At 43.2% G+C, this 23769-nt stretch overlaps 1 protein-coding gene across 1 annotated transcript in view; it reads left to right on the forward strand.

Annotated features, from left to right (window-relative positions):
- The first annotated feature begins 14352 nt into the window (after window positions 1-14352).
- LOC147718467 (cysteine-rich hydrophobic domain-containing protein 1-like) overlaps window positions 14353-23769 on the forward strand; it is a 293993-nt gene continuing 284576 nt past the window's right edge. Inside the window, exon 1 of the mRNA XM_086918388.1 lies at window positions 14353-14591. Coding sequence (XP_086774514.1) covers window positions 14419-14591 — 173 coding nt within the window. The 5' untranslated portion in view covers window positions 14353-14418. The remainder of the gene's footprint in view (window positions 14592-23769) is intronic.

Genomic DNA, 23769 nt, shown 5'->3' on the forward strand with positions numbered 1-23769 from the left:
TAATATTTCACTTCTGTCTTGGATTTTCACCACAATAAAATACACTGAACATAATCTTCACAAAAGTTATTTACCAATGTTTAAGCTATTGCCTTTATAAATTCCAATAACTTTTATTTAAGTGAACACAAAATTCTGCGCACTCAGACAGAGTCTCAACAGCAATGTGACAGTAAATAGGATTGCATAAAAGAGAAATTTTGTCCAACGTCGTTTTCATGGAGGTTCATGTATCTCTCCTTTTTATTAGGTCATCAAATAGGCAATAATATACAGCCAGCCGACACGTGTTTCGTTGTAGGACTGTATATACACAGAGACTACAACTCTTCAGGGATGGAAAATACAAAAGGAATGACCTAAGTCGCAAGCCAGCGAATACATGTCTAAAAGTACTATGTCATACAATCTATACCCAAAAGTGACATCTTAGTCGACAATCACCTCCTTGTGTGGAACCCCTCGAAATTAATTATACAGTTAAATTCAATAGGTCAGTTAATGAGTCTAAAAGGACCCAAAAGTTATTATCCACATCCTTGGAAAGTTGGTATTGTTGTATATAGCAGCAAAGAATAAAACATCACCCGTGTCGTGTCTACATAAGGAAACAAAGTGTGTGAATGAGCCAAATAATCATTAAGTCAAGCAGTTCAAGCAGTGTACGAAACCACAGAAGAAAACACAATGCACGTGATAAGCCAAAATTTAGAATACCTCAATGGCTGAAACGTCAGTACTTGGGCTAATCAAATGAAAAAATAGAAAGAAAGAGAGAAGGAAAGAAACGCCAAGAGAAAGGGATTAATACCCCAAATTCATTACATCGATCCCCCCCTCTTAGTCTCAGTATTAGATAACATCTGAGGTGTAACTTACCATTGTTCCGGTGCTAATTCCAACCCGGAAGGGTACCCCTTGTGGTGTAAACACGAGAAATAGTTGTCACTGTAAAATATAGGGGTCATGTCCTCAGTAAGGATAAACGAGAGATGTGTACATCAACACAAACTCTCCAAGTAAAATTGAAACCACAATATCACATGATGCTTGTAAGCTACTGTCAGTATAAGCCAGATCCGTTAAAAGTGCAAAGTGATTTACTAGCCCATTGACACATTCGATTGTAGTAATAAGGTGTGTTACTCGATACTCATCCAAAAAGGACAATATCTACAATCACGACTATCACATTTGATAAAAAAATAACATTCCCCGACATTCACAATATTCTAAAAAGTATATAAAACGTCCCCCTAATTACAGACTATCGTGCTATAAGGAAGTTCAACATATCTTACCGCTATGTATGAAAAAACTCAATCCAATGCGTCAGTATTAATCCATATAGTTCCAAAGTTCAGATTAGGTCTGGTCGTATCACATTAGTAAAATTCCAAAATAAGACCGTAACCCACGAGTACGTGTGGTACGAAATCCTGAAAAGCGAGTGATTATCAATCATTAGTCCTTGTAACACCCTTAGCAAAACGTAACTAGTAATCCTCCAATTCGCCTGAACTAAAGTTAAATAACATGCTGTAAGGGCGTGAAACCTTACCTGTGGCACAATCGCCCTCGCTCTACTGGCGTCCAAAACCCGGAAGTGAACCGGGTCTCAACTAGGAAGAAGTCTGTAAGTAGAGATGCCAGGAAAAAAGAATAAAGCGCTACCCCGGTCTCGCTCTGAAGTCGCGCCCGGTGCGTAATTAAAAGCAAGGTTAGTCCAATGTACAACTATCGAGTATGTATCCAAATAAAGTCTGCATATAGAGGCATCAGTGTGTCGTCCATACGACCACAATAGATATTATGAAACACCGAATTTATCCAATGTTACTGTCTGAAAGCTCAATTATATGAAGTAAGTGAGGTCCAAGTAATACAAGTAGAATACATGACACCAATCCAACATTAAAGCCAAAAAACGGACCGAATAAACCGCAAAGAGCAAAGTAGTCCGTAAATATAGTAATGTCAGAGGACAGAAAAGATTCAAAAGAATGGAATAAGTAAAATACACAAACACAAAGGTATGCTAAATCATATTAACAAGCACATTCATGTGCTGTGAAGACATTTCACCAAATTTGTGCAATACGTGAGAGTTCACAACATCTACTCCCCGTGGTGCATCCAATTTAGTCCATAATCTACGTTACCTTCCTGGTCCTCTGAGTTAGATTAATCCTCAAGGTTATTCAAATGCAAGGAAAATATCTAATGGACCATAAGAGTGATCATCGTTGTCTGTAATCTCAACCAGAAAAAGTAAATTAATGGTCAGGACCCTAATCGCATAAGAAAAATTGCATCTCTGGATCACAGTTCCCCGCCCCACTGTATGTTACCTCATGATCCAGAATGCTTCCGCGCGCCTCAAGCGTAATTCCCTATTGCCACCTCTCTTATTTATGGGGATATGATCTATTCCAAAGAAAACGAACTACTTTTTGGGTCCTTGAGCCTGGCATATGCTAGCGTGAATCGCTACAGGATATCTGGCATTTTATTGTAATAAGGCTCTGACATGCTCTCCGATTCCATCCTTCAAGCTCCTGATGGTACTGCCTACGTACTGTAGCCCACATTTACATTCAATAATGTACACCACGAATTTAGTCAAACAGTTGATATTCGTCCGAATATCATAGGTTTTATTGTCACATCCCTTGAAATTTTTTGTCTTGTGTTTCGCCCACCGGCATACCCCACAGAATCCAAATTTGTAAAAAACCCATGTGTGGGGAACTCAACCAGGAGTCAATTCTCCCGATCCTGGGTACCGTAGGGCTAAGTCTATTCCGTAAAGTCCTGCCTCTCCTGAAGGTAATTTGTGGTTGTCTGCTAATATGTGGGGTGAGTGTTTTGTCCGCCGTAAGAATCCCCCAATGTTTTTTAAGGCTTCTCCGAAGAACATGGCCAAGTTCATTAAAGTCAGTGACTAAACGAATTACATCTCTTTTCTCATTGAATGTAGACTTAGGTTTGAGTGTATCAATCCTCTTAACCTTTTTAGGTCTTGCCTGTCGATGCGCATGCGCATCGAGCTTGCGAGACTATGGGGGCTTAAACAGTCTTTAACCAACTTGCAAGGAATCGTGGCGATTCCTTGCAGTGCCCGTGAAATTCAAGCTCAATGCGCATGCGCATTGAGCTTAAAAGCGCGTGCACATGCCCCCAGCCGCCTGCCTTGCATGTATTTTCCCTCAGGCGCACTCCTCCCACACCCCCGCTCCGCCCCCTCCCCTGCCTGCCGTGTCGCATTTCTTAAGTTCCCTCAGCCGCACTCCAGGCCCCTGCTGCTTTCACACCCTCTCCCCGCTCCGCCCCCTCCCCTGCCCGCCGTGTCGCATTTCTCCTCCCCCCTCCCCTTCTCCTTCTCTGCCTTCCCTCCGTCTTTTTTTTTTTTACCCGCTCCGCCCCCTCCCCTGCCCGCCGTGTCGCACTTCTCCTCACCCTTCCCCTTCTCTCTCTTCCCTTTTAAACTTGTTTGATGAAGTCGGCAGGTCTTCTTTTACACTTCTTGCACTTCTGCATGGTTAGCTCAGCTCTGCTCTTTTAGTAGCCACAGTCCACGACAGTTCATGCTCACCACAAGTGGGCTGCTCCTCCTATCGGCTACCACCCGCCCACTTGCTCGCCTGCCTGCCTCCCGGCAACAGCTCTAGCGCCTCTGCTTTGACTCTGTTTTGAGATCGGGGATCACACCAAGAGCTAACGGATTGGGCTTCTTAGGCGCTTTCTTTGCCGTTCTCGGCGGTCCTCTTGACGAGGCACAGCGCGGATCACCTAATCTCAAGGAGCAGGTCGCTTGCCTATCCGTTGCTTCTACCTCCAATCCCAGCGTACTCGCAATATGTCACTTTTACAATTCGACAAGAATGTTTCTTGATTACATGAAAAAAAAAGGATGCACGATTGGAGACGGTTTTCAAAATAAAATTTACCCAAACAAAATGTGTACCTTGAAAAAAAGAAGTAAGCAAATTACAGGATGTTTTCTCGTAATTATTGCGCAATTCTTAAAGTATAATTTTAATAACCATTTCTCTAAGAACATTCCCTCCGTCTTTTTTTTTTTTTTTACCCGCTCCGCCCCCTCCCCTGCCCGCCGTGTCGCATTTCTCCTCCCCCCCCCTTCTCTCTCTTCCCTTTTAAACTTGTTTGATGAAGTTGGCAGGTCTTCTTTTACACTTCTTGCACTTCTGCACGGTCAGCTCAGCTCTGCTCTTTTAGTAGCCACAGTCCATGACAGTTCATGCTCACCACAAGTGGGCTGCTCCTCCTATCGGCTACCACCCGCCCACTTGCTCGCCTGCCTGCCTCCCGGCAACAGCTCTAGCGCCTCTGCTTTGACTCTGTTTTGAGATTGGGGATCACACCAAGAGCTAACGGATTGGGCTTCTTAGGCGCTTTTTTTGCCGTTCTCGGCGGTCCTCTTGACGAGGCACAGCGCTGATCAACTAATCTCAAGGAGCAGGTCGCTTGCCTATCCGTTGCTTCTACCTCCAATCCCAGCGTACTCGCAATATGTCACTTTTACAATTCGACAAGAATGTTTCTTGATTACATGAAAAAAAAAGGATGCACGATTGGAGACGGTTTTCAAAATAAAATGTACCCAAACAAAATGTGTACCTTGAAAAAAAGAAGTAAGCAAATTACAGGATGTTTTCTCGTAATTATTGCGCAATTCTTAAAGTATAATTTTAATAACCATTTCTCTAAGAACATTCCCTCCGTCTTTTTTTTTTTTTTTACCCGCTCCGCCCCCTCCCCTGCCCGCCGTGTCGCATTTCTCCTCCCCCCCCCTTCTCTCTCTTCCCTTTTAAACTTGTTTGATGAAGTTGGCAGGTCTTCTTTTACACTTCTTGCACTTCTGCACGGTCAGCTCAGCTCTGCTCTTTTAGTAGCCACAGTCCATGACAGTTCATGCTCACCACAAGTGGGCTGCTCCTCCTATCGGCTACCACCCGCCCACTTGCTCGCCTGCCTGCCTCCCGGCAACAGCTCTAGCGCCTCTGCTTTGACTCTGTTTTGAGATTGGGGATCACACCAAGAGCTAACGGATTGGGCTTCTTAGGCGCTTTTTTTGCCGTTCTCGGCGGTCCTCTTGACGAGGCACAGCGCGGATCAACTAATCTCAAGGAGCAGGTCGCTTGCCTATCCGTTGCTTCTACCTCCAATCCCAGCGTACTCGCAATATGTCACTTTTGGTGCCCAAAGTCTTTAGTAGGAACTAAGGACCTACTCTTAGGCAAGAAGTACAGTAAAAACAGTTCGCTTTACGTACAGTGGTTCCAATATAAACACGTCTACATGTTTACAAAATGTAACCATTGTGACCATTTACAATTCGACAAGAATGTTTCTTGATTACATGAAAAACAAAGGATGCACGATTGGAGACGGTTTTCAAAATAAAATGTACCCAAACAAAATGTGTAGCTTGAAAAAAAGAAGTAAGAAAATTACAGGATGTTTTCTCGTAATTATTGCGCAATTCTTAAAGTATAATTTTAATAACCATTTCTCTAAGGCATCAGTTATTAAAAACATGTTCAATACATGCCATTAATTAAAAAAAAAATGATAACTAAAATTCAGTGTTAAACTATTATTGGTCACATGCAGATATAGATATGGGCAATATTCTTAAAGATATATGTACGAAAAAGATGCCTTCCCACTAGACGGAAGCATTTTTCCTGTATATTACATCTGAATCCACTGTGTGTAAATGGAAATATCACACTCGACATTTAATGTTTTTTTAAAATATGTTCCAATAATTTATACACAGATAGGTCAGAGCACACTAAGTTAAAGAACATTGCTTGACATGTTTGCCATGAGTTGTGCAAAAAATGTCACCCTAAACAAAGTGCAAAGCTAATCCATCAGGTAAGCCCATGAGCCCTTAAGTTAGTAATAGTGCATGATAATTCACAGATGCAAGAATTCCAATCCTCACCGTCACACACCCCAAAAATCTCACACACCCTCAATCACCCTCACACAACATCACCCTCACACACCATCACAACCTCATACCCCCTCACTCACACTCACACATCACACGCCCTCAGCCTCAAACACCCTCACTCACCCTCACACACACTCACAAACAATCACCCTCACCCTCACACACCCTCGCTCCCCTCTCACACCCGTCACAACGCTCTCACACTCACTACACCTCACACCCTCACCCTCACTCACCCCCCTCAACCTCACAATCTCTCACCATCAACAGCCCTCACCCTCAGACACCCTTAACCTCAAAGCCTCACCCTAACACACCTTCAGTCACCCTCACACCCTCACCCACCCTAAATCTCACCCTCACACACTCACACACCCACAAACTCCCTCAATCACACTCACACACCCTCACACTCACACACCGTCACACACACGCTCACACCCCCACACTCACAATCACTCACCCTCAGTCAATCTCACTCACCCTCAGCCTAAAACGCCCTCACTCAACCTCACTCACCCTCACACACACTCACACCCCCTCACCCTCACACCCCCTCAGCCTCACAAACCCTAGCTCCCCTCACACCCCTCATAACAATCTCACACTCACACCTCACACACTGACCCCCCTCACACCCTCTCAACATCAACACCCCTCAGCCTCACACCCTTACCCTCATAACCTCACCCTCACACACCCTCACCCTCACACACCCTAACTCTAACACTCACCCACTCACACACCCTCACTCACCCTCACACAATGTAACACTCACACCCACTCACTCACTCACACTCACTCACCGTCACACACGCTCTGCCTAACAACCCCTCTATCATCCTCACTCACCCTCCCACACCCTCACCCTCACACACCGTCACACACCCTATGCCTCACACCCCCTCACTCACCCTCAGCCTCACACACACACCCCCTCAACATCACAGCCCATCACCCTCGCACACCCTGGCTCCCCTCACACCCCTCACAACACTCTCACACTCACTACACCTCACACACTCTCAGCCGCACACCCCCTCACTGACCCTCACACACACCACACCCCCTCACCCCCTCACACTCACACACCCTCACTCCCCTCACAACACTCTAACACTCACTACAACTCATACCCTCACCGACACACACACACTCAGCCACCCTCAGCCTCGCAACTTCTCACCATCAACACCCCTCACCCTCACACACCCTTACCCTCATCCCCTCACACTCATTCACCCTCACACCCCCTAACTCTCAGACTCACCCACTCACACACCCTCACATTCCTTAACTCACCCTCACACATCCTCACCCTCACACCGTCACACACCCACACTCAACATCAAACACCCTCACTCACCCTCACACACCCTCACCATCACACACCGTCACACACTCACCGTCACACACACTCAACATCACACCCCCTCACTCAACCTCACCATCACACACACTCACACCCCCTCACCCTCACACCACCTCACACTCACATCCCTCACCCTCACATCCCTCACCCTCACATCCCTCACCCTCACACCCCTCACCCTCACACCACTCAAGCCACAGATGGATGTGCGATGGGAGGACGCTCAGCTTGCAGGGCTATGCTTCTTCCCCTGCTGCACTCTCCTGCTCTCTAGAGATGTGGCATAACAACAAAAGCTGCCATCAAAGTCACATAAATACAAATCATGTTGCATTCCAAATGCTATAGGTGTCACATTCACAAAAGTTAAAACTATTGGCGTTGTGAATGACAAAGCTATCAATTTAGCTATTTCACAAATAAACACAAATACAAAAAAAAACATTAACAAGACCAATAGCTCCTACTTTTCTAATGCGAGACCTATTGCATTTCCAATGCTTGTTAATTCTATTCTTCGCTTTTTTGAGAACAGTAGGTAAATAGCCTCTCTTCTCAAATCGTTGTTGCATGTCCTCAATACAAGTTTCAAACTCTGCCTCCTCACTGCAATTCCGTCTAGCTCTGACAAATTCCCCAAACGGTATAGCATTGATCTGGTGTATTGGGTGTGAGCTATTAGCGTGTAATATAGCATTACACGCAGTGCCTTTCCTGAACAATCTACTCTGCAGCTTTTCACCCTCTATGTACAATTCTATATCTAAGAAGGAGATATGTGTACTACTAGATTCCATTGTAAATTGCATCCCATATGTGTTGTTGTTCATGTACTCTTCAAATTGTAGTAATTCATCGTGTGTACCAGCCCACAGGAGGAGACAATCGTCGATGTATCTACCCCAGTAGAGTATCTGGTCAATCCAGGTGTAGCCATTATCTCCCCAAATCCAATCTTTTTCATAGCACCCCATAAAGAGGCAAGCAAAGGAGGGGGAAAATGTAGACCCCATTGCTACCCCCCTTGTCTGTTTGTACCACTTCCGCTCAAATAGGAAAAAGTTGTTGTGTAAGATTATTTGCATCATTTTTATTAACATTTCATTATGTTGCTATTCCGTAGCTGGTCGTGTGCTCAACATCTGTGTTACTGCTTGTAAACCCAAATCTGGGTCGATGTTGGTATAAAGGGAGACCACATCAAATGTGGCCAAAAGCATGCCAGTTTGCCAGTCTAAATCCGCTAAAATACTCAAGATGTGCTTAGAGTCCTGTATATAACTCGGTAGTTTATGTACCAAAGGGCCCAAGAAAACATTCACATATTTTTCAGTGGGACCCCCGATACCTGAAATAATAGGTCTACCAGGAGGAAAGTCTTGTTTTTTATGTACCTTAGGCAAAGTATATAGGTACGGGTAAGTAGGCCTAAACACCTTCAAATAGGATAATTTGTCATCATCAAGTAAACCCTGGGAGTGCCACTCAACCAGGTGTTTATTGATCCTAAGTGTCCTGTCGGGTTGTAAGACATAAGCTCATAACAATTAGTGTCAGCAAGTTGAGATAAAATTTCATTAATGTAGTCAGTCTTGTTCATCACCACATTTCCTCCTTTATCCGCCTCTCTTATCAAAATTATTTGATCGTTGCTCAGATTGTTTAACACCTTGGCTGCTAATGGTTTTCCCCTCCTGTGCTAACATTCTTTGAATACCATTATACATGACGAGCTCAGCTCGTCATAAGCACAGCTCAACCGTGCCTCATGACGAGCTGAGCTCGTCATGAGCAGCGAAGGGGTTAAAGCCAATGTCTCCCCTTGAGTAAGGTTGTCATTAAAAAACCCACCCCGATGTTTCTTGGAGGTTTTAAAGTCCCACTCTTCAAGGTCTTGTAAGACCCTTTTATAAAATGTATCCACTGAATCCCCACCCGGGAGAGTAGGGGTCCATCTGGATTTATTTTTTAGACCACTAGTAATAGAACAATCCATATCTAAGTCAAGTTCCTCAAGGAGACGTGCCATGGTGTATGGAGACTCTTCAACTTCAGTAATGGACAATAAGAGTCTAGTAGCTTGTATTTCTTGGATACTGGGTACATCAGACACATTGCTCAAATTTGCAAGTGAAACAGGTTTATTCATTTTCGGATTACACACCAAAAACTTTTTAAGTTTCAATACCCTGATGAATTTATATAGGTCAATCTTCATTTTGCACATGTCACCCGTCTCTTTAGGATTGAAACTTAGTCCTGCACTCAATAAAGAAACCATATTATCATCTAAATGTTTAGCCGATAGATTAATAACCTGTAAGTCAATATTGGTAGGTTCTATTTCTTCTCGTTGCACGAGCGTAGTTTGCTCCTGTACCCTTCCTTGTATCCTTTGTCCCCCCCTTTGGCCTCTGCGGGTTTTGGATCTTGTGCTACTCTCCCTCCTAGGCTCCTGTTCCCCTTGCGTATGGTGCGGACTTCTAATAAAAAAGTCGAAACCGGAGTGGTGGGGTTATTCTCATTCTCACTATCACTGGTTACTAGCATACTAGTAGAGGTAGAATTAGATGCTATGGAAATGTTATCTGCATCTGGTGTAGTGCCTGGTTTAGTATTACTTTTCACCAAAGAATCATATTTATGTGCGTATGTAAAGACTCTCCCGGTATTGTAGTCTATCTCATCCCGTCTCAATTGTCTTGCCTTTCTGTCCTTAATGTCTTTCTGGTGTCTAGCTAAAATGTCCTTCAAAATCACATAATTCTTTTCTGTGGCTTCTTTTAGATTCATATCCTTAATCTCACTTTCTAGAGCATCAATTTCCGCCTGTAGCTTACTAACTTTTCTGTCAGAACTTTCTATAAGAATCATCATCAGTGTCTCAGAGTTTATATTTAGAGATTCCTCCCATTTAATTAAGAGGTCAGCATCCAGTTCATCGGATGTGGGCAAAACTTGGGAGCGCAAACCCCTTGGAATTCTCTTTAGTCTCAAAAATTGCTTCAGGGTTGCTCCGTCCCACCACCAAATGTGGATTCTGTGGGGTATGCCGGTGGGCGAAACACAAGACGAAAAATTTCAAGGGATGTGACAATAAAACCTATGATATTCGGACGAATATCAACTGTTTGACTAAATTCGTGGTGTACATTATTGAATGTAAATGTGGGCTACAGTACGTAGGCAGTACCATCAGGAGCTTGAAGGGTAGAATCGGAGAGCATGTCAGAGCCTTATTACAACAAGACGCCAGATATCCTGTAGCGATTCACGCTAGCATATGCCAGGCTCAAGGACCCAAAAAGGAGTTGGTTTTCTTTGGAATAGATCATATCCTAATAAATATCAGAGGTGGCAATAGGGAATTACGCTTGAGGCGCGCGGAAGCATTCTGGATCATGAGGTAACATACAGTGGGGCGGGGACTCAACTGTGATCCAGAGATGCAATTTTTCTTAGGCGATTAGGGTCCAGACCAATAATTTACTTTTTCTGGTTGAGATTACAGACAACGATGATCACTCTTATGGTCCATTAGATATTTTCCTTGCATTTGAATAACCTTGAGGATTAATCTAACTCAGAGAACTAGGGAGGTAACATAGATTATGGACTAAATTTGATGCACCACGGGGAGTAGATGTTGTGAACTCTCACGTATTGCACAAATTTGGTGAAATTTCTTCACAGCACATGAATGTGCTTGTTAATATGATTTAGCATACCTTTGTGTTTGTGTATTTTACTTATTCCATTCTTTTGAATCTTTTCTGTCCTCCGACATTACTATATTTACGGACTACTTTGCTCTTTGCGGTTTATTCGGTCCGTTTTTTGGCCTTAATGTTGGATTGGTGTCATGAATTACGCACTGGGCACGACTTCAGAGCGAGACCGGGGTAGCGCTTTATTCTTTTTTCCTGGCATCTCTACTTACAGACTTCTTCCTAGTTGAGACCCGGTTCACTTCCGGGTTTTGGACGCCAGTAGAGCGAGGGCGATTGTGCCACAGGTAAGGTTTCACGCCCTTACAGCATGTTATTTAACTTTAGTTCAGGCGAATTGGAGGATTAATAGTTACGTTTTGCTAAGGGTGTTACAAGGACTAATGATTGATAATCACTCGCTTTTTCAGGATTTCGTACCACACGTACCCGTGGGTTACGGTCTTATTTTGGAATTTTACTAATGGGATACGACCAGACCTAATCTGAACATTGGAACTATATGGATTAATACTGAAGTATTGGATTGAGTTTTTTCATACATAGCGGATAAGATATGTTGAACTTCCTTATAGCACGAGAGTCTGTAATAAGGGGGACGTTTTATATACTTTTTAGAATATTTTGAATGTCGGGGAATGTTATTTTTTTATCAAATATGATAGTCGTGATTGTAGACATTGTCCTTTTTGGATGAGTATCGAGTAACACACCTTATTACTACAATCGAATGTGTCAATGGGCTAGTAAATCACTTTGCACTTTTAACGGATCTGGCTTATACCGATAGTAGCTTACAAGCATCATGTGATATTGTGGTTTCAATTTTACTTGGAGAGTTTGTGTTGATGTACACATCTCTCGTTTATCCTTACTGAGAACATGACCCCTACATTTTACAGTGATGACTATTTCTCGTGTTTACACCACAAGGGGTACCCTTCCGGGTTGGAATTAGCACTGGAACTGGGGTAAGTTACACCTCGGATGTTATCTAATACTGAGACTAAGAGGGGGTATTGATTTAATAAATTTGGGGTATTAATCCCTTTCTCTTGGCGTTTCTTTCCTTCTCTCTTTCTTTCTATTTTTTCATTTGATTAGCCCAAATACTGACGTTTCAGCCATTAAGGTATTATACATTTTGGCTTCTTATCACGCGCATTGTGTTTTCTTCTGTGGTTTCGTACACTGCTTGAACTGCTTGACTTCATGATGGTTTGGCTCATACACACACTTTGTTTCCTTATGTAGACGCGACACAGGTGATGTTTTATTCTTTGCTGCTATATACAACAATACCAACTTTCCAAGGATGTGGATAATAACTTTTGGGTCCTTTTAGACTCATTAACTGACCTTTTGAATTTAACTGTATAATTAATTTCGAGGGGTTCCACACACGGAGGTGATTGTCGACTAAGATGTCACTTTTGGGTATAGATTGTATGACATAGTATTTTTAGACATGTATTCGCTGGCTTGCGACTTAGGTCATTCCTTTTGTATTTTCCAGCCCTGAAGAGTTGTAGTCTCTGTGTATGTACAGTCCTACAACGAAACACGTGTCAGCTGGCTGTATATTATTGCTAATTTGATGACCTAATAAAAAGGAGAGATACATGAATCTCCATGAAAAACGATGTTGGACAAAATTTCTCTTTTATGCAATCCTATTTACTGTCACATTGCTGTTGAGACTCTCTGAGTGCGCAGGATTTTTTGTTCATGTGTGCAAGGGTGAATTTGTCATGCCTTAATTGAGGGGTTCTCAAGGGTCTCCCCTACCCTCTTGCACCATTACTGCTGACAAGTACTTATTACGTTTATTTTTGCTTGAGCGCCTTTAGATCCCGAAAACTCAAAACCCTTTTCTCTGGTATCAACTTTTATTTAAGTATTAATTATTTTAAAAAATTAAAAGCCATTGTTATTTGTAATTTCAATACATGTAAGTTACATAAATACAACACATATTGCATTACAAATGCTATAGGTGTCACATTTGCGAAATGTATAACTATTGGCATTTAATGCCAAAGCTATTAATTTAGCTATTTTCAAAAACAAAACAATGAATAAAAAAAATGTGTCATTTACAATACCAATAGCTCAAACTTTCCTAATGCGAGACCTATTGCATTGCAAATGCTTGTTGACTGTGGATGCTAGTGCTTGTGGACTTGGTGCTGTGCTTTCCCAAGTGCACATAGGTGGTGAAAGAACTGTGACTTTTGCTTCACGCTCTCCGTCATCGAGTGTAAGGCTATGGCAGCTACCTGGTCGGTTGAGCACTCCAGGACCTTTTTGTGGGGTGTTGACTTCTGTATTCGTACAGACCACGAACCCTTAGTCAAGGTACTTAGCCCTGGTGGTGCTGGCAAAAGATCTGCAAGGCTGGCCAGACTTGCTTCTAGACTCCAAGAATATCGGTACTGTGTCTCTCACATTCCTGGGTGGAAGAATGCTCAAGCAGACTGCTTGTCTCTTAAGGTATCTAGTGATGTTAATTCAGAGGTCTGTGGTGAGTCTGATGGTGCTGTGGCCGCTTTGTGCGATGTTGAAGTGTGTGTGCATCGCCAATACCAATTGCTATTTCTGAAAGTTCAAAATTACACTCTTTTTTGGTAACAAAACGTTAGTAAATACATAACTGTCCATTTCCTATGTGTGACGTGCTGCTCCAGTTCAGGTTTTTATTTTATTTTATAAAAGGCCGGTTTAATAATGGGGGTAACAAACACTACAAGTCCAAGAATTCAAAGGAAAAAAAAGCGGGCAGGAGAAGCACATCACCCATGGTCCTAGAGAACTTGTTAGGCAGCAAATATGCAAAGCACATCTGCGTGTAGTTATTGTCCCTTGCAATAATGTGCTAATACGTCATTGTTAAGCAACTACTAAGAAACATTTTTTTTTAAGCCGACACTGCCCTCAGTATAACTTATTGTACGTCCGCGTGGTTTGGCACAATATCGGCAAAAACACGGAAATCCCCAAAAATTGATGGAAAAATATAATTACTACAGTATATTAAATATAATAACGTCCTAGCTGACGAACAGTGAGGCACATATCTCTCTAGGCGGAGTAGGAGGGGGGAGTCTATCTTTAGAAATCTTACCCCTCATTTCAAGTTCGTGCCTGTTAGCTACTGCACGGAGCCAGCACACTACTCTCATCACATATATTGGGCGCGTGGTCGTGAGGAACAGGACAGGCGGGCCACGCGCACGCGCCTCCCCTCCCAAGGAACTCTAACCGCCGCCCTCGCCCGCTCGTCACAGCGCCTCGCGCATACACGCCGCCTCGCGGTGGCAGCCGACGTCATGAGCGTCCTGCTGCCCAACATGGCGGACTTCGACACCATCTACGAGCTGGATGAGGACGAAGAGGAGACAGCTGCGACGGGAGAGAGGGGCAATCGAGTGGTTAGCGACGAGCATCTACTAAGATACGCACCGGATCCCGTTATCGTCAGGGGCGCTGGACATATCACGGTGTAAGAAGGAGAACGGGGAGTGAGGGGCGGGGGAGATATGGACAGAGAGGAAAGACTGCCATAGCAACTGCCTCGTTTAAGCTATTAGGTACACTTGTCGGCCATCTTGAAGTGGGTTATTTGATGGTGTCGTCCGACGAAATGCCTATATAAAGCTTTGCACATTTATTATTATGACATTATTTAAAATAAAATAAAATCCTAAGGTGAGCACATATTGAAAACGGATACGTGACTAGTATTAACACAGAATACTCGAACTGTTATGGGCCAGTAGGTACTATAAGTATTTGGAACTTGTGGAATGCACATATCAGTCAATTTTTCCCGCTACTGTAGGTTAGAGACTCTCTTTGGTCTGTTTAGAAACAGTATACGGTACAACACAACTGCCTGGTTTGTCGGAGAACTCCCGCGTGTCTGTAGTTCTTTTAGTCCCCCTTTTGTGTCAATGATGCCTAAGCTCCGTTCTGTGTGCATTGCTGCTATGGGTCTGGTCTGGTCTTGTGAATTGGTTTCTAATGAGAGCAGGCAGTTGTTAGTGTTTACAACTGCTCACTGCTGCTAAGCACCAGCCCTGTAGGACGCGTGATAATTTGTTTGTATGAAGCATGGTATGTTATAGCCACTCGTCCACATGTTAAACTTATCACTATAATATCACGTAATTATCCCCTCGTTTCATCTTTGATCTTCTCTTTGTAAATACACGCATGTGAGGTTAAAAATGTTTTTTTTTAACTCTATTCGTTTTTACAACGCAGAAGCTCATTCCATGAATGGTTTTCTGGAGGCAAATAAAACATGCTCGGATTTGCACTTTCTGAATGCCTATACCTATTGCATTTAACAGGTTCGGTAAATTTGCAGCATGGTACCTTCAAAAGTATGTAGTGTGAAAAATCTTTTAACTTTTGCCATTATTTAGACTATACCGAATAGTGTCAATGAGGAGTGCTGTAAAGCACGGTAATCGGGGATTTAAGAACCCGCCAATTAAAGAACTTTGGGGCAGATTTATGTTAACTGGCGCATCCCCAGGGATGCACCAGTTAACGTGCGCCACAGCCCTGCCACCCATGGTGTGCCGCATTTATAATGCGGCGCACCATGGTGCAAAAACGGCACAGATGCGTGACGCATCTGTGCCGGAAATGTGGCGCATTGCTGGAGTTGCGTCGCAAGCGCGGCGCAGTTCCAGCAAGGCTCGGGGGTACACCATCTGCACAATGCTGCGTCAAGACCTACGCCTGCTTCAAGCAGGCGCAGGGTTTTGACGCAGCATTGCCCTGAAAGTGACTGAGTGAAATCTCATAGATTTCACTCAGCCACTTTCAGGAGGCGTTCCTGCGCAGAAACGCCTCCTTATGGCGCAGTGCTTTACAACGTGACACATCTCCTAGATGCGTCACGTTGTAAATAGGGCGCATTGTTTGCGCAGCAGTTGCGTCAAATAAAGTGACGCAATTGCGGCGCAAAGAGGCGCAACGGCCTCATAAATCTGCCCCTTTGTATATTTCACCAGTCACTATCTAAATTTGTCTCCATTTTATACGAGGTTTACATTTCTAACCCAGTTCAAAGGCTTTATTTCGATAAATCAAATCATAAAAGCATCACATTAATATAAAAAGAAATTTACGCAAAGACACATTTAAGTTAACCATTAGTTGTAAACATTTTTTCCCAAAAATTAAATTTTTTTTTTTTTAAATCTTTAAATATCAAGAAGAATAAAAACAAAGTTAAAAATGTTAAATTTGAGGTTAATCCTTCGATTAAGAAGCAAATTAAACATTATATGCTAGCCTTTTGAATCTAATGGACCATGTCCAGGATAAAAATTTAGAAAAACCACAAACATACAGTGGGCGAGTGTCCGATATTAAAATACGGAGTGCCTCACTTGAGTGCCTAGTGCCCATAGCCCGACATATAGGTTTGAGCCACGCTTGCCTGGGGCGAACGTAGGCCGGACAGACAAACAAGATATGCGGTACTGTCTCTACGCTAGTTTGGCAAAAGGGGCAAAAAGGAGTTGTTTGGGACGGGGGCTTCCAATGGGCAGTTAAGGCGCGCACTGGAAGAGACCCTACCCTAAACCTAAAATATAGGGCCCTATCATAAGATTTCCATACCAGATCTAGGTAGAGTTCCTGAGATGGTACATCCTTATGTCTTAGGAACTCTTCCGTTAACCTGCCAAGGGTTGGGTCAGTACTAACTCTGTTGGTAACCCAATTCCAGTAGAGGGTCTTTATAGTCGCTTTTGGGGGAGAAGACCGACTATCCCAGGCTTCGCTAAGACCTAGCTTACCAAGGAGATGTTTAACATCTTTAAGCCATTTTATTTTTTGCCATCCCACCATTGACATTACTTCCGCTAGCCCCTTCGCATACTTAGCAAGTTCTGGGACTCGCCACAGTCTAGCCCATAGGAGCAACGGCCGGAGTTTTGCCAGATCATTGATGGGTTAGCAACCTAGGTCAAGCAACAGGGGTATCATTGGGGTACTCTGCGGAAGTGACATAATTCCCCTCAAGAATTTATTCTCAGACCTTGACAGTAAATCTATGTTGGACGTGCCCCAAAGCTCTGCACCGTAGAGGGCAGAACTAACACCCTTTGCCTTATAAATGTCAATAACAGGTGCAATCGGTCGAGTCGTGACAGATCGCTGCTCCTTATACAGCGCCCCTGTTACCCACCGGTATCCTATTCGTTTTCTGTCCCTCGGTGCCCCACCTCACTTTCGCGAAGTTACCTTCATGTAGCCTCACTAGAATAGACAAGATGTTAAGGGGAATCCCCATATCTGCCAACACTCTCCATAGTAGTCCTCTGGGCACAAGGTCAAAGGCAGTCTTTAAGTCGATGAATGCAAGATAAAGACTGTCACCTTCCCCCGTGGGAGAGACCGAAAACGCAAAAGAAATGCAGACTGTGTGACAACGGTGAGGAAGATATGCTTCATCTTCTCTGTATCTGTCCCACGCTTTTACAGGAGAGGAAATCGATACTAAAGTTTCCCTTCAAAGTACGTGGCATAAGGACATGTAGACAGGCCTTGATCAATTGCATGAACCCGAACGACATTATTTTAAACGCTATCTTTGTAAAGTTTTTAATGCTAGTTAAAAGCAAATTAGATGTAATTCCTATTGTAGACATTTAATTACTTACAAAATGACATTTTTAGTGTTTTTATTCGAGAACATAGTTTTTAGTCTTTGTCTGAGATGTGTAATATTGTAAGATTTTAAATAATCATCACAATAAACGATTTACTTACTTGCTTACTTAAGATAAAGACTGCCTTTGCCTATGACAACCACTTTCCAATAAGTCAACAATAGCCTGAAAGCCTGCTCTATAGTGCCGGTGCCAGCCCGAAAACCCGCTTGATAATCAGAGAGAACCTCATTATCTTTAGCCCATTGGAGGATTCTCTCGAGCAGCACCTTCCCCACAACCTTCTGGGTCGAATCTAATAAGCTTATTGGGCGATAATTGGCTGGGTCCGCCCTCTGGCCCTTTTTAAAAATGGGGACAACCTCAGCCCCCTTCCAAGATTCGGGGATAGCGGCACCTTTATCAATTGCAGTAAGTAGGGTATGAATAAGCTTCCCCCATTGCGGCAGATTAGACCGAAGCAAGGCCCCAGGGATTCCATCAGGGCCAGCTGCCTTTTGGGGCACAATGCAGCTAATCGCGTATTCACCCTCCTTAACTGTAAATGGGAATACAGTATTTTTTCCAGGTAGTATTAAGGGGCTGCAAGGAGCGGAAGTAATAGCGGTTCCTAACTGACAAGAATAGAGGCTTGAAAAGTGGTCAAACCAGGTCTGCCCAGTGCCTTGCCCTTATAGCGCTCCAGAAACGGCCTGCATCCCGCCCAGCACTGGCCTCTCTAAGTGTTTTTAAAAACAACAAAGAAACCTAGGGGTCTAGAAAAGAGGATAAATAGATTATCTCAAGCTGTCATCAATAGTAATGAGATAATCTATTTATCATCTTTTCTAGAACCCTAGGTTTCTTTGTTGTTTATATACTGTTCAGGGGGTGTTAACCTAGGCTAGGTCTTTAAAATTCCCTCAGACCCTTTCCTTATCGATATGTTTTGGTAGCTCTCTAAGTGTTTGCCAATATGTATCCTCCCACTCTTTTTTGGCATTTGCAACCACCCAATTATATTCTTTCCTGGCTTGCTGGATCAGAGGTTGTACCTTCGCCTTGACAGCCTCAATTAGGGCAGATTTCTTCTGTCTACATTTTGAGTGTGTACCATCCCTGCTTCACATTGGTTCTCTGGCGCCCTGTTGCCCTACCCCCATGTGTTTGCGCCACAAATAGGTTTCCTACCGATTTTAGTGTCTCCTAGAAAAGTGACGTAACTCTGGAGAGGTCAGAATGTTCTAAAGAGTACATCTCCATCTCACTTAGCGAGGCATCCACAAGTTGTCCTACAGCCTGAACTTTTGCCTCATCTAGGGCAACTTTGCGCCATTTAAGGTTCCTTCCACAATTGGATGGGATAATTATAGATGTGGACTTTAGATTGCGCAGTAAAGGTAAGCTATTATGTTTTACCCATAGATGCTTTAGGGTTAAAGACAGCAGGTTGTGATCGCTGTCTACAGTAGGTATTACTACCATATCTAGGACAAATTGCCAAAGAGATAAGTCAAGGAGAATGTAGTCAATCCTAGACGTGTGATTTGCCCTATTGTATGTGTGGGCGCCCAAGGGATCTGAAGTAGTTCTGCCATTTAATGCTCGTAAGCCATACTCCAGGGTCATAGCATTCAACTGAATCGCCCTCTGTGTCCATCTTTTAATTGGTTGAATCGCTAATAAGGGTATACCACTCCTGGAGTCATCCTCAGTGACATCTAGAATGTCTTCAGCCGCAAGGGGCTCAAACGTACAGTTGAAGTCCCCCACAATCAGTACTTGTGTGCCATCACAGGTATCACCAAGAGCTTTTTCCAGCAGTGCTACTGTGGGGGACAAAGAGCTACCTTTGGTACCCCTGGCATATACATTAAATATGTCAAGAGACCTCCCGCTGCCTGATCCTCTTAATGAAATCCTAAGGATATCAGGTGAGTTACTATGTTTTTGAGTGATGCTGCAGCCCAGGGAAATGCTCACCCATATGAGAAGGGCCCCCGATGGCCGACCCCTCCCCGATGGTGACAAAACTGCAGGTAAAAAATACGTTGAGTAGCCAATCTTATGGTTAGGTTCAAGGCTCCATGTTTCCTGGAAGATACAAATAGTGTAAGACTCCACCTGGGTATTCCAGTCTGGAAGAGCTATTTTCCTGGCGATTCCTGCTATATTCCAGCTCATGACCCTCAGATTAGGCCCAACAGCCTCCACCTTATCCTGCAGACAGATAAAGTGGTCACTAAGTGGTGTTGATGGTTCACCTCCAGAATCAATTGCCATAGATAATGGCAGTTCAACAACAACAAGGGACCCCAATTTTAGTCAGCAGGGACCTCGGGGAACATACTTTTATTAAACAACATTGGTCCCCAACATTGGAAAATTTCAGCACACAATGAAATATAGACAGAATCAATCTATATTTTTAGAAAGGCATGTCCAGCCGGACAGTGGTCTTTCAGAGTTTTTACTTCAAATGTATGTATTCAAATCACATGAAAAATGCCTTCCAACAGTCAACCAGAGTGGGCCACAAGCCTGTGTCCAGTACTAACAGAGCAAGTACATAGGGTTGATATACAGAGCAAAGAAGGGCTTTTTAAGGCAAAGCGAAGTACTCTATTAATAATGTTTATAAGCACATATATTAACTGTGATTACTATAGGATGTGATGTGCTTAACTGTGATACTCTGTACAACTGCATTATTAATAGAGTACTTCGCTTTGCCTTAAAAAGCCCTTCTTTGCTCCGTATATCAACCCTATGTACTTGCTCTGTTAGTACTGGACACAGGCTTGTGGCCCACTCTGGTTGACTGTTGGAAGGCATTTTTCATGTGATTTGAATACATACATTTGAAGTAAAAACTCTGAAAGACCACTGTCCGGCTGGACATGCCTTTCTAAAAATATAGATTGATTCTGTCTATATTTCATTGTGTGCTGAAATTTTCCAATGTTGGGGACCAATGTTGTTTAATAAAAATAGATAATGGCAGGAGAGCGTGCGATGGAGAAGCCTTGCTCTTCCATCTTTCCAGCAGCTACTTCTGTCCGGAAGTCTCTAGGGGGGTAACGGATATATTGGTGCAGTGCGATAAACCAGATCCGGAGGGAGACATTTCTAACCACACTTACTAACCCATTGAATCAATTTGAGTGTTGGAGCTATTCAGGACACCATCGCACTATTACTCTTCCCAGTCTTACTAATAATTATATGTTGATCAAATTGACCTCTATCAGTTTGATTTGCACCTACAAGCTCTTTGCCTCCGAAATGAGCACACCACAAAACTGTAGCTTGCCTTCTCGGCCCTTTAGCCATTATTCTCTTTGAAAAATGTTAAACTGCCAGGTTGGTGGAGGCGTGAAAAGCATGAATATGAAAGATCTAACAGGAGATGGGGATGTGGCCTTCCAGCTAGAGCAGTCGACATCGAAGCTGGTGAACCGGGTACGAGTCTCGGCAGGGATGCTCAAGATCCTCTGATACTGGGCAAATCACTTAGTCTCCCCTTGCCTGAAAAATGAATGTTTCTGTCTGTAACACAACTGGTGCTCATATGAAGCGCTCCGATACCTTTGGGTCAAATTCGCGGTATATAAAAGTCCGGGGGGCAAAATGAGGGGACAAGAGAGGAAATCTAAATGATTTTTGGCTATAGTTCATCCTTTGACTTTGAACAATAATGGACTAAATACAGGCCTAAAAGATGCCTGGTGGCACGCTGTGCTTCATATCTTACACCGGGCAAAATTTCCTTTCTCGATTACTGCTGTACAAGCATTGGGGTTAGCTTCTGTTCTACCAGCCGTTGTATCTCATTCTGTCTGTATAAGAGTCAATGCACATGACCCTTCTTCAAACCAAAAGCAGCCTTGCTAAAAAATGTTCAAACCAGCCGGTCCCCTTCTTCCTCTCTCATCAATCCCTCACCTTCTTTCTAGTCTCTGTTTTTTCCCTTTCCCTCCCCTAAAGTTTCTGATGTGCTTGATGTCATTTAATCTGGGGAAGCGCTAGTGAGTGGCAGAGGTGCCAGCAGTGACCTTGGACCTAAAAAAACTAGCATCCATCGGCTTCAGCTCACCAGGGAAATGTCCAATGCAATAAATGGGCAGTCGGGTCCTGTCACTATACCCATTTCTACTTTACAATGCATGTCCGCACCAGTAGTCCAGAGACTAGAGAATGCTGAGTAATTTACCTAAGACGTTCGCTTTATGGTCCTAAGTGGACAACTGAAACTATTTAAGTTGTTGCTCTTGCTATGTGTGGGTAAGGTGAAGAGATCTTTCATCTGGGGCAATATTAACATACTCCTGGACACAGACTTAATGGTAGCAATAGGCACCCCATTACAAAAGGTTCAATAGCAGAAAATAGTCACTTATTTGGGTTGGCTGATTCTTGGAGGCATCTTCATGGTCAAGTGATGGGATCACTCTACGTTCATCAGTCTATCATACTCAAGGACATGGTTTCTGGTTGTACTTTCCAAGTACACCCCATGGTTCTATCCGACCATATACCATTGACACAGGGTTTTAGTTCTGCAGGACATTTTCAAATACAATATGTGTGGACCAACGTGAGTGAATACTGTCTTTCTATAGAGAGCTAAAATGCTTTATGTCTCAGCATCCCAGAAATAGCACGGTATACTCTCAAATTGACTGTTAAGGTATTTTTTATGAGCTCAGTGGTCCTCTGCAGGGCAGTGTAAATCTTTCATTCTCACAGCGGGAAAAAAAATACATGATGGAGCATTTAGGAACGCTGCCACTGCTGCTAACCTAGACTGTATATTACCATAGGCTTTTTTTTATATCTTCACCTGCAGAAAACACAGCTACAGGGACTTATAATGGACAGAACCAGGGTACACATCCATAGCTTTCTGGCTAAGAGGTTTGATGCTATTGAACAGATCGCCTGTTTCCACTTCCTTCTGTCTCCAAGATGTGTGATGTTCAGGGCTTGATCCAAACCCAATAAAATACTTAATGTATTTTTTTACTTCTAGTCACAGAAGGCCCAGCTTTGAACTACCCAGTTAAATATTCTCAATGATTGGGACATTTTAGGCTACAAAGAGTCCCAGAAGTCTTGGCACAGGAAATCATTAAAATGTATGCTCTTATAGAGTTCTTAAGTATTCTTAAGAACCTGTAAAATGGTAAAGCAGCCGGTTTTGGGATGCAGTTGCAGAACACCTGTTAAGACCATTGCAACAACACTTAAACCAGTACTGTTGGAACACTTCATAGGTATCCTTTCTGGCTCTCCTCCTCCCACTCCTCCCAATCACGGCGATAAGCCTATTTTTGAGAAAAGGGAAGTGTGTCCCTCCTATCACCCCATTTCATTTTTTGATAGTGACACAGATATTTTGTTTATCTCTTAGTCCACTAATTCAATGAGTATGACTATTTCCTTCTGGCAGCCAGTAGTGTCCTGGGCAGGTACACTACTTTTCTTGTCAGTGCTGCTGTTGCTGCACTGGAGTGAGCAGAGGCCCAAAGTAAGCCATTTTCTGTGATATTCTTTGATGCCTTGAAGGCATCTAATTGGGTGGCATGGACAATATCTAGATCAGGTTGAGTATACCATCAGTTTTTATTCAGCGGATCCAAACTTATTATCTGTCAGTGTTCTGCTTAACATGTTCTACACTCCTCTCATCTCTATTGAACATGCCAGATGACCAGGCTTATAGCGTCAACCCTTGATGTTGTTAGAAAGGTTGAATGAAATGAAAGTTGTCCAAATGAGAATATTAAATTAACATGCGGATTGCCCCCGTTGCAACCAAACTTACGCTGATATTTTACATATGTTATGGTCATTTCCTTCAATACGGCAATATTGGGAGGGCATCACACACCATTTGTTTGTCTGCATTGAACAGCACCTTCCATGCACATGGGAGGTTTGTATATTGGTTATAATCCCGAGAGATAAAAAGCACTGGGGTACTACACGTTTTCTGGACTTCAG

This window comes from Lissotriton vulgaris, chromosome 4_1, assembly GCF_964263255.1.
Source record: "Lissotriton vulgaris chromosome 4_1, aLisVul1.2, whole genome shotgun sequence".
NCBI classification, from domain to species: domain Eukaryota; kingdom Metazoa; phylum Chordata; class Amphibia; order Caudata; family Salamandridae; genus Lissotriton; species Lissotriton vulgaris.